Source organism: Saimiri boliviensis, chromosome 7, assembly GCF_048565385.1.
Source record: "Saimiri boliviensis isolate mSaiBol1 chromosome 7, mSaiBol1.pri, whole genome shotgun sequence".
NCBI classification, from domain to species: Eukaryota; Metazoa; Chordata; class Mammalia; order Primates; family Cebidae; genus Saimiri; species Saimiri boliviensis.
The window spans coordinates 23,075,627-23,093,973 of NC_133455.1; the positions used below are offsets into that span (position 1 = coordinate 23,075,627).

The following is an 18,347-nucleotide window of genomic DNA, read 5'->3' on the forward strand; positions in this document are numbered from 1 at the left end:
CGCCATTGCACTCCAACCTGGGTAACAAGAGCGAAACTCCGTCTCACACACAAAAAAAAAAAAAGAAAAAAAAAGAAAATACAGGACTTAACAAAATAGACCAACTAGATCTAGTAGACATACAGAGAACTGAGACATATAGAGGCTGAGATCTCGCCACTGCACTCTAGCCTGGGTGATGGAGTGAGACTCTGTCTCAAAAACAAAACAAAACAAAACAAAAACAGTTTTAATAGATTTTAAAAGATATCATAATATCATACAGAGTACCTTATTTAACTACAGCAGGATGAAGCTAGAAATCATTAACAGAAACAAAACTGGTAAATTCACAAATTTGTGGACATTAAAAATACATTTTTTTCTTTTCTTCGTGTAAGTCTTGCAATGTCATCCAGGCTGTAAAACAGAGGTGCAATCTTGGTTAACTGCAACCTCTGCCTTCCAGGTTTGATTTTTCCACCTCAGCCTCCTGAGAAGCTGGGATTACAGACATACACATACACCACCATGCTTAGCTAATTTTTCCTTTTTTTTTTTTTTTTTTTTTTAAAAAAAGACAGGGTTTCACCATATTGGTCAGGCTGGTCTCGAACTCCTGACCTCAGGTGATCCGCCTGCCTCAGCATCCCAAAGTGTTGGGATTACAAGCGTGAGCCACCATGCCCGGCATGCTTGGCGAATTTTTGCACTTTTAACAGATACGGGGTTTTGCCATGTTGGCCAGGCTGGTCTTGAACTCCTGGCCTTATGTCATCTTCCTGCCTCAGCCTCCCAAAGTGCTGAGATTACAGGAATGAGCCACCACACTGGCCAAAAATACATTTTTATTGTATTTTTTTAGGAGTAGGAGGTTTAACAGGCAAAACAAAGAGAAAATGAAAGGAAAACAGCTCTCTCGCTAGTGAGAGAGAGGGGACTTCCAAGAGCAAAAAGACCCCCATTTAAGTAGCCAATAGATAAAGAATCGATCACAAAAGAAACTAGAAAATACTTACAAATAAATGAAAATAAAAATACATATATCAAAACTTATGGGACACAGTGAAAACAGTGCTAAGGGAGAAATTTAAAGCTATAAACACATTACAAAACAAGAAAGATCTTAAATCATCAACCTAATGTTACAACTGAACTAGAAAGAAGGCCGGGTGTGGTGGCTCACGCCTGTAATCCCAGCACTTTGGGAGACTGAGGCAGGGGGGATCACTTTAGGTCAGGAGTTTGAGACGAGCCTGGACAATATGGTGAAACCCTGTCTCTACCAAAAAATCCAAAAATTAGCCTGTAGTCCCAGCTGCTCTGGAGGCTGAGGTGAGGGACTCGCCTGAACCTAGGTTGCGGAGGTTGCAGTGAGCCAACACTGCGCCACTGCACTCCAGCCTGGGTGACAGAGTGAGACCCTGTCTCATTTAAAAAAAAAACCAACACCAGGCACGGTGGCTCACTCCGGTATTCCAGCATTTTGGGAGGCCAAGACAGGCAGATTACAAGGTCAGGAGATTGAGACTATCCTGGCTGACATGATGAAATCCCATCTCTACTAAAAATACAAAAAAAATTAGCTGGGTGTGGTGGCACATGCCTGTAGTCCCAGCTACTTGGGAGCTGAGGCAGGAGAACTGTTTGAAACATGGGAGGCAGAGGTTGCAGTGAGCTGAGATTGTGCCATTGCACTGCAGCCTGGGCAACGAGAGCAAGATGAAAGAAAGGAAAGAAAAGAGGAAGGAAGAAAGAAAGGAAAAAGAAAAATAGAGAAAATCATTAAAATCAAAGTCAGTTCTTTGAAAAGATCAACAAAATTGACAAACTTTTAGCTAGCTGGATTACGAAAAAAAGACTAAAATTACTAAACTCAAATAAAGTAGGGACATTACTACCGATACTACAGAAATAAAAAGAATTATAAGTGAACAGCATGAACAACTGCACACCAATATACTGGATAACCTAGATGAAACGGACAAATTCCTAGAAACACAATAATAATCAAGACTAAATCACAAAGAAATAGAAAAACTGAAAAGACCTGTAGCTAGTAAGGAGATTGAAAGAGTCATCAAAAATCTTCCAACGATGAGTACAAAAAATAATTAGAAGGAATAAATAATGCCTAGTATTTGATAGCACAACAGGGTGACTATAGTCAATAATAATTTAACTGTACATTTATAAGTGACTAAAAGAGTGTAACTGGATTTTTTTGTAACACAAAGGATAAATGCTTGAGGATGGATATCCCATTCCCCATGATGTGATTCTTACATACTGCATCCCTGTATCAAAATATATCATGTACCCCATACATATATACACCTTCTATGTACCCACAAAAGTTAAAAATTAAAATCATTTAAAAAATTGGTTTAACTTAAAAAAAGAAAAAAATCTCCCAACAAAGAAAAGCCCTGGACCTGATGGCCTCACTGGTGAATTCCACCCAACACTTAAATAACAAATACCAAATCCTTCTCAAACTTTTCCAAAAAATTCAAGAGAAGGGTAAATTCCTACCTCATTCTTTGATACTGTTAGGGAACAGCATAAGGCCATTATAAGAAAACATAAGGCAAACATTTCACAACACTGAATTTAGCAATAATTTCTTGGATATGACACCAAAAGCACAGGCAATGAAAGAAAAAAATTAGACCAACTGGACTTCATGAGAGTTAAAAACCTGTGCATCAAAAAGACACTGTCAACAGAGTAAAAAGGCAACATACAGAATGGGAGAAAATATTTACAAATCATCTATCTGATAAGGGATTAACATCGTGAATAAGCCAGGCACGGTGGCTGACGCCTGTAATCCCAGTACTTTGGGAGGCAAAGGTGGGAGGATCTCTTGAAGGGTTCCCAGACCAGACTGGACAACATAGAAAGCATCTCTACAAAAAATTACCTAGGTGCAGTGGCAGGTACCTGTAGTCTCAGCTACTTGGGAGGCTGAGGAGGGAGGATCACTTGGGCCCAGGAGTTCAAGGCTGCAGTGGGCTATGATGGCACACTCCAGCCTGGGCAACAGAGTGAGACCCTATCTCTAAGAAAAAAAAAATCCAGAATATACAGAAAACTCCTAAAATCCAGCAACAAAAAACCAAACAACCCAATTCAAAAATGAGATTACTATCCAAAATATATAAGGAACTCAACTCAATAGCAAGAAAATAGATAAACTGATTAAACAATGAATGGGCTGAGAACCTACAAAGACACTTATAAGATCTACAAGGCTGGGCACGGTGGCTCATGCCTGTAATCCCAGTGTGGGAGGCCGAGGCAGACAGATCATGAGGTCAGGCGTTCAAGACCAGCCTGGCCAACATAGTGAAATCTGGTCTCTACTAAAAATACAAAAATCAGCTGGGCGTGGTGGTACGCGCCTGTAGTCCTAACTACTTAGGAGGCTGAGGCAAAAGAACCACCTGAACCCGGGAGGCAGAGGTTGCAGTGATCCAAGATTGAGCCACTGTACTCCAGCCTGGGTGACAGAGTGAGACTCTGCCTCAAAAAAAAACAAAAAAAAAAACAAAAAAATTATATACACACACACATACACACACACACACACAAATGGCCAATGGGTATACGAAAAAATGTTCAACATCCCTAATCATCAAGGAAATGTAAGTTTTAAAATGAGTTATCACCTCACACCTGTTAGAATGGCTATTATCAAACGACACACAATAATAAGTGGTAGTGAGGGTGTGAAGAAAAGGGATCTCTGGTACACTGTTGTTGGGAATGTAAATTAGTATAGCCACTATAGAAAATTTTTTAGGTTCCTCAAAAATTAAAATAGAACTAGCATATAATCTAGCAATCCCACTAGTGTGTATATATCCAAGAGAAATAAAAATCAGTATATTAAAGAGATATCTGCATTTACATGGTCATTGCAGCATTAATTTCAATGTCCAACATATGGAATCAATTCATGTGTCCATCAATGAATGACTGAAGAAAGAAAATGTGGTATATGCATAATGGAATACTATTCAGCCTTAAAAAAGAAGGAAATCTTGTCATTAATAACAACGTAGATGAGACTGAGGGACATTATGTTAAGTGAAATAAGCCAGGCACAGAAAGACAAATACTACATGATCTCACTCATATGTGGAATCTTAAAAAGTTGAACTCATGGAAGCAGAAGAGTAGAATGGTGGTTATCAGGGATTGGGGAGGCATACAGATTGGAAAGATACTGGACAAAGGATACAAAATTTCAGTTAGGGGGAATAAATTCAAGAAATCTTTGTATAATATCATGATTATAGTTAATGTATCTTACACTTGAAAATTGTTAAGAGGGTAGATGTTAATTGTTCTCACCACAAAAAATAAGTATGTGAGGTAATGCATGTTTATTAGTTTGATTTAGCCATTCCATGATGGATACATATTTTAAAACATCATGTTATATACCATAAATATAAACAATTTGTATTTGTCGATTTAAAAACTAATTTTAGAATCCCATATGTCCACACAAAAACTTGCATAAGAATGTTCAAAGAAAAATTTTTTAAAATGTTCATAGAAGCATTATTCGTAATAGCCAAAAAGTGAAAACAATCTAAATGTCCATCAACCAATGAATAGATAAACACAATGTAGCCATACAACGGAATATTATTCAGCAATAAAAAGGAATGACATACTGATATATATACTACAACCTGGATGAACTTTAAAAACATTATGCTAAGTGAAACAAGTCAATGACAAAGAATAACAGTAAAAGATTCCATTTACATGAAATGTTCATGACAGGCAAAAATCTACAGAAACTGATTTGGTCTCAAATCAGTTGAGGCTGGGGGTTTAGGGGAAAAATGGAAAGTGGGTGCTTATCGGTTTGGTATTTCTTTTAGGGATGATAAAATTGTTTTAAAATTGTTTGTGGTGCTGGTTGCACAAACTCTATAAATACACTAAAATACCACTGAAGTGCATACTTTAAATGGGTGAATTGTATGGTATGTGAATTACATCTCAATAAACTTATTTTTAAAAAGGAATAGTTTTTCTACTATGAAATGATCACCAGCATATATTAAGAAGAAAAAATGCAAGAAGAAGAAGAGTGTGTTTAATATGTTCTTCTTTCCCTAAGAGTGAGATATGAGTATATATGTCTATATTATAATATTTCTAATGAAATAATAAAATGTGAAAATAAAAAAAAATTGCCTATGTGGAAAGGAAAGAATAGGGTGGAAGCACAGGGACAGACACTAGAAACTTCTTTGAATACACATCCCAAGAACAAAATGAACTAAAAATCAATTTTCTGTAGTAATTATATTTTTGATGGTATTAGAAGTACTTTTATTGTGAGACTGTTCTGTTTAAAATGTGGATTAATATTAAACAAGCGATGAATTATGTTGGTTCCACTGGACAAAAGCAAATGATGAATTACATTATGTTGATGTTACTAAGAACCAAGATTTTCATTGTGGGAAAAGGAAAAACACGTGAGATTGATGAGGCTAAGTAAAATCAAGTAGTCCTGAATCTGAACTTGGAAGGATGAGTATGCACTGATGGTGTACTTTATGAAAGAGAAAGACAAAGAAATCCCTCCTGGCTTGGTCCACTGAAAAGACCTAAAAACAATGGCTATTAAAAAACATAGCTGGGTGTGATGGGTCACACCTATAATCCCAGCACTTTGGGAGGCCAAGGCAGGTGGATCACTTGAGGTCAGGAGTTTGAGACCAGTCTGACCAACACGGTGAAACCCCATCTCTACTAAAAATGCAAAATTAGCTGGGCGTGGTGGCACACACCTATAATCCCAGCTACTTGGGAGGGTGAGACAGGAGAATTGCTTGAACCTGGAAGGTGGAGGTTGCAGTAAGCCGAGATCACACCATTGCACTGCAGCCTGGGCAACAAGAACATAACTTTGTCCAAAAAAAAGAAAAGAAAACAAACAAACAAAAAACCAATGAGAACTCCTAACACCCAGACTGGTTTTGATACGGAAGTGGGGCAGGGAAGTGCTGGGTAGAGGAGGGCATGGTCCCTGGTGAGGGCTCCACCCCGGGTCTATGCCCATGGACCTAGGTGAGGACAGGCACTCCTGCCTTTGTGCCCAAACGTTGCATTTCCCAAAACCACCCTGGCCTGCCATGCCCCATTTTGCGCCTATAAAAACCCGAGACCCTAGCAGATAGACACGCAAGTGGGTGGACGTCAAGAGGAGCAGATCAGTGGAAGAAGGCACAAGTGGCTCAACATCGACAGACACCGACAGGCACTGGCAAGCCATTGACCAACCTAGGCCATTGACTGGCAGAACAACGCAGAGTCTGGCTGGGGCAGTGGGAGAAGAGTCAGGGTAATCTGAGAAGAATTGGGCCACTCGGTGGCCTGACTCCAGGGGAAAATCATCTCCCTTCTGGCTCCCCCATCTGCTGAAAGCTACTTCCACTCGATAAAACCTTGCACTTGCGGGGGCGGTGGCTCAAGCCTGTAATCCCAGCACTTTGGGAGGCCGAGGCGGGTGGATCACGAGGTCGAGAGATCGAGACCATCCTGGTCAACATGGTGAAACCCCGTCTCTACTTAAAAATACAAAAATTAGCTGGGCATGGTGGCGCATGCCTGTAATCCCAGCTACTCAGGAGGCTGAGGCAGGAGAATTGCTTGAACCCAGGAGGCGGAGGTTGCGGTGAGCCGAGATCGCGCCATTGCACTCCAGCCTGGGTAACAAGAGCGAAACTTTGTCTCAAAAAAAAAAAAAAAAAAAAAAACCTTGCACTCATTCTCCAAGCCCACATGTGATCTGATTCTTCAGTACACCAAGGCAAGAACCCCAGAATACAGAAAGCCCTCTGGCCTTGCAATAAGGCAGGGGTCTAATTGAACTGACTAACATAAGCCGCCTACGGATGGCTAAACTAAAAGAGCACACTGTAATACATACCCACTGGGGTTTCAGCTGTGAACATTCACCCCTGGATACTGACGTGGGGACAGAGGCGACAACCTGCCTGTCAATATGCTCTCCTAGAGGTTTGAACAGTGGGGTACTAAAGAAGGGAGTCACTCCCCCTGTAGGATGCCCTGCGATGGAAACAAGGGAACTTTTCTCGTTTCAGTTTCTAAATACCGTTTCCCTTAAAACAAATCAGGTTCACAGAAGAAAGTCTAATTCCAGGTCTAGAGTAGGAAATATAAACGATGGATGAGCCTAGAAATCTCTTTAATAATCCAGAAAGCAAAGAAATTATCAAATACCACTAAAATCTGAAAAAAACTCAAAAGTTAATTTGAAAAGCCTCCCATTAGCCAAAACTGGGACAATTTGAGCATCATTAAGAATAATGTTTGAAACTTATAATATCTAGGATTCATAAAGACATTAAATAAACAAAAACAACAACAACAACAAATAGCCCTAATTGATCACTTCACTGTTGGTGGATGCAAATGAGTTAGAAGAAACAAATCCATTATGAAAACTGATAAATGATAAAAATGAAGCATGTAACCTGCCTATTCTATATGAACTACAGCTCAGGATAACCAAATAGTTGAGGGGTTTCTCTTTATAAAAGTAGTTCACCTAATAAATGAAGAAGGAATCAAAATGTGAACATTTTATAATTTGTAATAAAATTAATGGATAAGCAATGATAGTAAATAGTTGCTTATGTCACAGTAAGAGACAACCAAGCATTATCACTTCCAAATAAAAGTAGGTAATATCACCTAGAAAGTTTTATTGTCAGGAGGTTGAGGCAGGAGAATCGCTTGAACCCAGGAGGCAGAGGTTGCAGTGAGCCACTGCACTCCTGCACTCCAGCACTCCAGCACTCCAGCCTGGGCAACAGAGCGAGACTCCATTTCAAAAAAAAAAAAAACAACAGGCTGGGCACAGTGGCTCACGCCTATAATCCCAGCACTTTGGGAGGCCAAGGTGGGTGGATCATGAGGTCAAGAGATTGAGACCATCCTGGTCAACATGGTGAAACCTCATCTCTACTAAAAATACAAAAATTAGCTAGGCATGGTGGCTCATGCCTGTAGTCCCAGCTACTCGGGAGGCTGAGGCAGGAGAATTGCTTGAACCCAGGAGGCGGAGGATGCGGTGAGCGGAGATCGCACCATTGCACTACAGCCTGGGTAACAAGAATGAAACTCCATCTCAGAAAAAAACAAAACAAAACAAAACAAAAACCAACAGTTTTCTTGCCCAAAAAAATTTCAAACCAGAATCTGTTGAAGCTTCTAGTTCTAATTTATAGGAAATACAGGAAACAAATGAACATGATAAAACAACATCATCAGGTTGCAATCAGTGAAATACAAACTGTCCAGCTGGGCGTTGTGGTGGGCACCTACAATCTGAGTTAGTCAGGAGGCTGAGGCATGAGAATTGCTTGAAACCAGGAGGCAGAGGTTTCAGTGAGCCAAGATCGTACCACTGCACCTCAGCCTGGACAACAAAGCAAAACTCTGTCTCAAAAAAAAAATACAAACTGTGGGAAATATCGTGGGAAAAATGAACCAGTTTTGCCAACACATACATTGTCAAAAAGCATTAAATAGATAAATGGGTGAGAAGAGAATATATGGATTAAAAGAGACAAACTTTCTAGGACAGACAGGTGACAGCAAAAAACAAAACAAAAACAAAAAACTTATCAGCCAAATGCAATATATGAATCCTATATGGATCTTAACTGAAAAAAAGAAAAAAGAGAGACAAGGAAATGTGATTGATTTTCTGGCTATTTTTTGATATTAAGGAATTATTAAAATTTTCAGATGTGGTACGTTGCGGTTAAGTTTTTAAAAAGCCTTTATCTTTTAGAGATATATTCTGAAACATTAACAGATGAAATGATATGAAGAAGTCTAAAATATGCTTCAAAATAATACCGCTGGGGTTGGTAGTATAGAGGAAACAAGAATGGCCATGAACCCTGTAGCTCAGGGACACATGAGGGTTTACTGAACAATCTGCCTCTACCTTTGTAATTGATTGAAAATTTCCATTATAAAGGTTTTTAAAAAATTCTAATGTCCTTAAATAATGCTTTGTTATGTAGCTTAGTATTTTCTGAGGTTACAGAATGCTTTTCACACTAAAATCCTCCTGTCTGGGTTCTTTCTTTGTAGATAAGAAATGGCTTTCACTTGAATCTTTGATAGAAACATAAAACAAGATAAGTACTCTCAAAAAGTAAGTGACAATTTAGTTGTGGATAAAATACTAAATGCTTTAGCACTAAAATTTAGTTTATTCTACACTTGCAAACTAACGTTAGACCTGAAAAAGCATACTGTTATTAACTCATTAAAAATTATAAATATTGGCCAGGCACAGTGGCTCACACCTGTAATCCCAGTACTTTGGGAGGCCAAGGTGGGCAGATCACTTGAGGTCAGGATTTTGAGACCAGCCTGGCCAACATGGTGAAACCCCATCTCTACTAAAAATACAAAAAATTAGCTGGGTGTGGTAGCAGGTGCCTGCAATCCCAGCTACTCGAGAAGCTGAGGCAGGGGAATTGCTTGAACCCAGGAGGCAGAGGTTACAGTGAGCTGAGATCGTGTCACTACACTCCAGCCTGGGCAACAGAGTGAGACTCTGTCTCAAAAAAAATTAAAAAAATTATAAATATTTTTATTTATACCACCTAAGGTAAGTTTTCATTTTAAAAATAAAATTCCACAGTCACAGATAAAAACAGAAACAGCTCTATTACCACAGTCTGTACATGTTAAGGAAACTAAGTATTTTTTTTTTTTGAAAGAAAAAAAGAATAATAAGAAAATGAATAAAGAAGAGGAAGAAAGAGAAAGAGGAACAGGGAGAGAGAATGGGGGTATTGCTTTATTGCCCAGGCTAGAATGCAGTCTAAATATGGGTATGCCTATAATTGTGCTTAATAATAGAGACATGAAAGAAAATGAGGGAAGACAATAACAAACAAGGAGCCAACCAATATTTCATTTAAACTTCTAAGTTGATATGATGTGGTACTGATAAGAGTGTATATTTTTTGTGTATTTAAAGTGGAGAGTTCTATAAATGTTAACTAAGTTTACTTGTTCCAGATCTGAGTTCAAGTCCTGGATATCGTTGTTAATTTTCTGTCTCATTGATCTGCCTAATATTAATGTTGAAGTCTCCCACTATTATTGTGTGGGAGTCTAAGTCTCTTTATAAGTCTTGTATGTCTGGGTATTCCTGTATTGGGTGCGTATATATTTAGGATCTTTAGCTCTTCTTGTTGTTGCACTGATCCTTTTATCATTATATAATGTCCTTCTTTGCTTCTTTTGATCTTTGTTGCTTTAACGACTATTTTATCAGAGGCAAAAATTGTAACTTCTGCTTTTTATTTATTTATTTTTGCTCTCCGTTTGGTTGGTTAATCTTTCTCCATCTCTTTGTTTTGAGTCTTTGTGTATCCTTGAATGTGAGATGGGTCTGGATGCAGCATATCGATGGGTTTTAGTTTTTTATTCAAATTGCCTGTCTGTCTTTGGAGTGGGGGATTTAGTCACTTTAAATTTAGAATTAATAATGATATATGTGAGTTTAATACTGCCATTTAATATTAGCTGGCTGTTTTGCCCATTAGTTGATGTAAATTCTTCATTATATTGATGCTCTTTACTTTTTGATATTTTTTTTAGAAAGGCTGATACTGTTTGTTCCTTTCTATGTGCAGTGGTTCTTTCAGAAGCTCTTGTAAAGCAGGCCTGGTGGTGATGAAATCTGAGTGCTTGCTTGTTCACAAAAAACTTTATTTTTCCTTCACTTATGAAGCTTAGTTTGGCTGGATGTGAAATTCTTGGTTGAAAGTTCCTTTCTTTAAGGATGTTGAATATTGGTCCCCACTCTCTTCTGGCTTGTAGGGTTTCTGCTGAGACATCTGCTGTAAGTCTGATAGGCTTCCCTTTGTGGGTAACCTGACCTTTCTCTCTGGCTGCCCTTAGTATTTTCTCCTTCATTTCAACCCTGGTGAATCTGACGATTATGTGCCTTGGAGTTGCTCTTCTTGAGGAATATCTTTGTGGTGTTCTCTGTATTACCTGGAGTTGAATATTATGCTGCCTTACTAGGTTGGGAAAATTTTCCTGAATAATATCCTGAAGCATATTTTCCAGCTTGGATTCATTCTCTTTGTCACATTCAGGTACACCTATCAAGCGCAGATTAGGTCTTTTCACATAGTCCCATATTTCTTGGAGACTTTGCTCGTTCCTTTTTATCCTTTTTTCTCTAATCTTGTCTTCTCGTTTTATTTCATTGAGTTGGTCTTTGACCTCTGATACCCCTTCTTCTGCTTGATCAATTCAGCTGTTAAAACTTGTGCATACTTCACTACTTCTTGTATTGTGTTTTTCAGCTCCATCAATTCACTTATATTCCTCTCTAAATTGTGTATTCTTGTTAACATTTCATGAAACCTTTTTTCAAAGTTCTTAGTTTCTTTGGATTGGGTTAGAACAAGTTCTTTTAATTCACAGAAGTTTCTTATTATCCACATGTTGAAGCCTGCTTCTGTAATTGGAACACACTCGTTCTCCATCAGGCCTTGTTCCGTTGCTGATGAGGAACTGTGATCCCCTGCTGAGGGAGAGGCGTTCTGATCTTGGGTATTCTCAGCCTTTTTTGGCCGTTTTCTTCCTTTTGTTGTAGATTTATCCATCTGTGGTCTTTATAATTACCGTCTTTGTAATTGGGTTTCTGAGTGGACGTCCAACTTATTGATTCTCAGCGCCGAAATCTGAGCAACCCACTACGCTGACTAAAACAGCGGTGTTAAGATTGATGGTGCTTTTCTGACTCTGCCCCAAGAACCGACACTCCAAGGCACCGGCAAAACCGCCTCGCCGGTCACAAGAGTCGCGCTGGCGACCCGTGGGGCTCCTCCACTGAAAATCTCCTGGTGCGTGAGCAACAAGAATTCATCTGAAAGTGTGGCGTCCTCTCATTCTCTGCGCTTTCACTGGGAGCTACAATCCCGAGCTGCTAGTGATCAGCCATCTTGGATCTCTCTCTCCATTTCCCCGGAAACTAAGTATTTTTAAGAGTATCAAATTTCAAACTTGAATAAGCATCTTTTGTAGCTTTTCCACTAATTATTTGTTATACTCTGGAGATTAGCAGTGACAGAGTAACAATTATTCTCTACTTCCTTCTCACTTTAAGACTATAGATAACACAGCCAGTGGTTCACAAATATGCTTACAGATCTAAATATCTGAGCCAAAAGAATGTTCTTACCTGTTGCCTATACAGTGAGAGTTTGCCTTCAATGGGCTCATTTCTCATCACTTTCTTTTCAATCAACTGATTAACTTCTGTGTTTATTTCATTTATCTAAAACAGTATGAAAGCAAAAAAAAAAAAAAAGTTAAAACTCTCCCTACAAGTACACAAATGGCCAAACCAGGTTTGAATTTATAGTTTTTTTTTTTCTTTTAAGAGACAAGGTCTCAGTCTATCACCCAGACTAGACTATTATTATTATTATTATTTCTATTATTTTTAGAGATGGGATCTTGCTATGTTGCTCACACTGGTTTTGAATTCCTGGACACAAGTGATCCTCCCACCTTGGCCTCCCAAAGTGCTGAGACTACAAACATTAGCCATGGCACCCAGCCTGAATTTACAGTTCTTTTTTTTTTTTTTTCTGAGATGGAGTTTTACTCTTATTGCCCAGGGTGGAATGCAATGGCTCCATCTCAGCTCACTGCAACCTCCATCTCCCGGGTTTAAGTGATTCTCCTGCCTCAGCCTCCTGAGTAGCTGGGATTACAGGCATGTGCCACCATGCCTGGCTAAGTATGTATTTTTAACAGAAATGGGGTTTCTCCATGTTGGTCAGGCTGGTCTCAAACTCCTGACCTCAGGTGATCCACCAGCCTCCCAAAGTGCTGGGATTACAGGCATGAACCACCGTGCCTGGCCTTTGGTTCTTAACATTGTCTCTGTTGAGAAAAACAGTTCCATTAATGTTATGAGTAGCTTGTTACGATTACTTTTAGAAACAATTTACATTTCATGATATATAGTTACACAATTTGATTACTTACATAGATTTAATTATGTCTAAATTATTCTAAAGTATTTTACATGAAATATTCATACATTATTACCCCAAAGATGCTTTCTAAAAATCTGAAGTTACCCCTACACTTTCGTTGTGACTTCAAGTCACTGCAAGTGATAAGGCAACTGTGAACAAACATGCACCAGGAATTATTACGAGGATTCATAAACCCAGCTGAGAGTTAACAGGGATGATGCCCTTCTTGTGTTAATGATCTATGATTCTTCAATAGCTATCATTTACCCTAATCATTAATCTAAATCTTTCCAAAACATAATAAAACTGAATAAATCCAACAGAAGCATACAGTTCCTCAACAAATCAAAACAAAAAACATGGTTTTCAGTGTATCTATCCTTTTAAAGATTAGAGTTATCTCTATCCTTAACTCTAATTCTGTGACATTAAATTTTAGCCGGGTGCAGGCGCAGTGGCTCATGCCTGTAATCCTAGCACTTTGGGAGGCCAAGGTGGGCAGATCATCTGAGGTCAGGAGGTTAAGACCAGCCTGGCCAACATGGAGAAACCCTGTCTCTACTAAAAATACAAAAAATTAGCCACGCATGGTGGCATGTGCCTGTAGTCCCGTCTACTCTGGGGGCTGAGACAGGAGAATCACTTGAACCTAGGAGGTGCAGATTGCAGTGAGCAGAGATCCCACCACTGCACTCCAGCCTGGGCAACAGATTGAGACTCTATCTCAAAAACAAAACAAAATAAAAAAATTTTAGCCAGATCTGACTTGGACATGTAATTTCTCTAAGTAAATTAAAAGAACAAAACAGCCAGAATTATGTATTTAATTCTAGTGGTTATTAACCACATATTAAGCACACTAAAGAATTAGCAAGTCAAAACCTTTCAATTAAGCTGGGTGCAATGGCTCACACCTGTAATTCCCACACTTTGGGAGGCTGAGGCACACAGAGGCAGGTGGATCTCTTGAGTTTGGGAGATCAAGACCATGCTGGCAACATGGCCAGATCCTGTCTCTACAAAAAACACAAAAATCAGCCAGGCCTGGTGGCATGCACCTTGCAGTCCCAGCTACTTGGGAAGCTGTGGTGGGAGGATCACTTGAGCCTGGAAGATTGAGGCTGCAGTGAGCCGTGATCATGTCACTGCACTCCAGCCTAGGCGACAATGTGAGACTCTGTTTCAAAAAAAAAAAAAAAAAATTAGCTGGGCGTGGTGGTGCCCACCTGAAATGCCAGTTAGTCGGGAGGCCACCGCAGAAAAATAGCTTGTACCCAGGAGGTAGAGGTTGCTGAGAGCCAAGATTGTGTCACTGCTCTCTAGCCTGGGCAACAGAGCAAGTTCTGTCTCAAGAAAAAAAAGAAAAAAGGCACAGCACCTGGCCTAGTGTTTTAATTCTAGGGAACAAAAATGGTATAATCAGGCCAGGCGCAGTGGCTCATGCCATAATCCCAGTAATTTGAGAGGCTGAGGCAAGCAGATCACCTGAGGTAAGGAGTTCAAGACTAGCCTGGCCAACATGGCAAAACCCCATCTCTACTAAAAATACAAAAATTAGCCAGGCGTGGTGGCGCATGTCTGTACTCCCAGCTACTTGGGAGGCTGAGGGAGAATAGCTTGAACCCTGGAGGCAGAAATTGCAGGGAGCCGAGATCTCACCATTGCACTCCAGCCTAGGTGACAGAGTGAGACTCTGTCTCAAGAAATAAAACAAAATGAAACAAAAAATTAGCTGGGCATGGTGGCTTGTGCCTGTAATCCCAGCTAGTTGGGAGGCTGAGGCAGGAGAATCACTTGAACCTAGGAGGCAGAGGCTGCAGTGAGCTAAGATCATGCCACTGCACTCTAGCCTGGGCAACAGAGCAAGTACTGCCATTAAAAAAAAAAAAAAAAAAAAAAAAAAAGACGGCCGGGCGTGGTGGCTCACGCCTGTAATCCCAGCACTTTGGGAGGCTGAGGCGGGAGGATCACGAGAGCAGGTGATTCAAGACCATTTTGATCAACACAGTGAAACCTGTCTCTACTAAAAACACAAAAAATTAGCCAGGTGTGCTGGTGGGTGCCTGTCCCAGCTATTTGGGAGGCTGAGGAAGAAGAACTGCTTGAACCTGGGAGGCAGAGGTTACAGTGAGTCAAGATTGTGCCACTGCACTCCAGCCTGGGCAACAGAGCAAGACTCCATCTCAAAAAAAAAAAAAAGGGATAACATGATACCAGCTTTCAATAAGCATTACAACATTTAGTAATTCCAAGGCAGGTATAAAAGGTTAATAAAAATATTAGCTTTAAATAAAAAATTGTTATAATATTATGCTTGAAAATGAAAATAATTAAAATATTTTTAAACATCCCATCTAGATGTTTATATAATGAAGACATAAACCCACTGGTCAACTTATTATTTATATGTTTAAGTTACTTCATTTACTAATCAATTTACTATGTTTTCATAACATCATGTGGATTAATTAACAGCATAACATTCTGTAATCCTCATAAAGTACAATATCTCATAAGAGTTGTCAACTCTTAAAAAAAAACAAAACAAACAAAACAAAAAACAAAAAGAGTTGTCAACTCTTAGCACAGGTTAATTTAAGAGTTAATAGTGGGATGCTACAGAAAGCAGTTCACATAATTTTACAGGACTGGGGATCAGATAAAATTGAGAGCTATAAAAAGATGATTCTCACTTACTTTAGATTCAAGTTCAAGAAGATCAGAATGGCCCATAGCTGGCTCAGAAACTACTTTTTGTAAAAAATGTAATTCCTTTTTCTTGTTTTCTATTTCTTTAGGAAATTTTTCAGTTACCATATATAAATTAAATTTTATCTCCTCCTCTAGCCTCTTCATTAAACCTTTAAAAATAAAATAAATAAATATTCAGCCCAAAAGAGTAGGTACAGTGATATTCTGTATACTATTTTAAATATAAGGCCTGGATAGGACATATATGTTGAAAATAATCTGTATAATATCTAGCATAGTACATTAAAAGATTGACCACTAAAATATTTTATTATTAATTAGAATGAAGAAACACAATTTGCATGGAAGAATATCTAAATAATCATAGAAAAAGTATTAGTATGAGTATTAGTATTAGTATAATTTTCAAATTATAACCTAATTATTTTATATTCCACAATACACAAAAATAACATTTGTGGAGCCAGATATATTGTTGGGTCATATTTTATCTTCTAAGTATTTAAGAAATCCATGAACCATGCCAGGCACTGTGGCTCACACCTGTAAATCCCAGCACTTCAGGAGGCTGAGGTGGGTGGATCATGAGGTCAGGAGTTTGAGACCAGCCTGGCCAATATGGTGAAACCCAGTCTCTGCTAAAAATACGAAAAATTACCTGGGCGTGGTGGCATGGGCCTGTAGTCCCAGCTGCTCAGGAGGCTGAGGCAAGAGAATTGCTTGAACCCAGGAGGTGGAGGTTGCAATGAGCTGAGATTACACCACTGCACTCCAGCCTGGGCAACAGAGCAAGACTCGGCATCTCAAAAAAAAAAAAAAAAAAAAAGAAAAAGAAATCTCTGAACCAAATGATAACACAAATAAAATCTAACCCAGGTGCTCTTTTATACAGATGATCATGTATTTTTTTTCTTTTGATGCAGTATATATATATATATACATGTGCGTGTGTGTGTGTAGTATGTATATTGTGTATACATACACAATACTATATAGTATATATATACACAATATATAGTATATTTAGTATTGTGTATATATATAATATATACGCTATATATAGTATACTATGTATTGTGTATATATATATACTATATATAGCGTATATATTATATATAGTATATATGTGTGTATATATAGTGTATATATATTATATATACACTATATTTATACATATATATACACACATATATATATATATATATAATTTTTTTTTTTTTGAGACAGTCTTGCTCTGTTACCCGGGCTAGAGTGCAGTGGCACTATCTCAGCTCACTACAACCTAAACCTTCACAGCTCAAGTGATCCTCCCACTTTAGCCTCCTGAGCAGCTAAAAGTAGCTGGTACCACAAGTGTATGTCACCAAGCCCAGGTAATTTTTGTATTTTCTTTTGTAGAGACAAGGTTTTGCCATGTTGCCCAGGCTGGTCTCTAACTCCTGGGCTTGAGCAATCACCTGCCTCAGCCTCTCAAAGTGCTGGGATTACAGGTGTGAGCCATTGCACCAAGTGCAATTTACATTTCTATTTTAACAGTTCATAAATGGTAATTCATTATCATTTGTCAGCTTCAAGCCAATGAAGACATTACTAAAAGTAACATAAGTTAAAATCTAAAAAAGAGAAATAGGTCAGGCGGATGGCTGGCACCTGTAATCCCAGCAGTCTGGGAGGCCAAGGTGGGTGGATCACCTAGGTGAAGAGCTTGCAAGCAGCCTGGGCAACATGGCGAAACCCCATCTCTACCAAAATCACAAAAATTAGCCAGGCATGGTGGCACATGCCTGTAGTCTCACCTACTTGGGAGGCTGAGGAAAAAAGAATCGCTTGAACCCAGGAGGTAGAGGATGCAGTGAACGGAGACCGCATCACTGCATTCCAGCCTGGGCAACAGAGGAAGACTGTCTCAAAAAAAGAAAAGAAAAAAGAAACAAAGTATCTATCAACACATAAATGTTTTAGGTTTTCCATGTTTTGGCATTTTTTATTTTATAAAGTATTATTAGTTTACAGTTAAAAAGCAATTTATATTAAGATTTTAGTTTATTTTTGCAGATGGACAACCATACACACAGATTTTCAGTGAATGATGGTTTTGTTATAAATTCCCAGCCTAGTGAGATTTACAAAATTTATTTCAGATCTTTCCACTTACACATTTACAAATTCTGACTTGAATTTTTTTTTTTTTTTTTTTTTTTTTTTGAGACAAAGTCTCGCTTTGTCATTCAGGCTGGAGTGTAGTGGTGCATTCTGGGTTCACTGCATTCTCTGCCTCTGGGATTCAAGTGATTCTCCTGCCTCAGCCTCCTGAGTAGCTGGAATTAATTGCACACAACCAGTCTGGCTAATTTTTTGTATTTTCAGTAGAGACAGATTTCACCATGTTGTCCAGGCTGGTCTCAAACTCTTGACCTCAAGTGATCCACCTGCCTCGGCCTCCCAAAGTGCTGGGATTAAAAGCATGACCCGGCCAGGTGCGGTGGCTCTTAAATAATGTTTTCTCTATTTAAAAAAAGTTTCTAATTCTAGAAAATATAAACTGGTTTACAGTGA

At 38.8% G+C, this 18,347-nt stretch overlaps 1 protein-coding gene across 4 annotated transcripts in view; it reads right to left on the reverse strand.

Annotated features, from left to right (window-relative positions):
- IFT81 (intraflagellar transport 81) overlaps window positions 1–18,347 on the reverse strand; it is a 118,116-nt gene that overhangs the window by 85,637 nt on the left and 14,132 nt on the right. For 3 of the 4 annotated variants that reach the window (XR_012518341.1, XM_003932259.2, XM_074402257.1), the window contains exons 9-10: window positions 15,777–15,940; window positions 12,272–12,367 (exon numbers count right to left, since the gene is read on the reverse strand). Coding sequence is in view for 3 of the 4 variants with exons in the window: in XM_003932259.2 (XP_003932308.1) it covers window positions 12,272–12,367; window positions 15,777–15,940 (260 nt within the window). In the remaining variant the exon portion in view is untranslated. The remainder of the gene's footprint in view (window positions 1–12,271; window positions 12,368–15,776; window positions 15,941–18,347) is intronic. The other variant, XM_039472409.2, reaches the window with a different exon arrangement.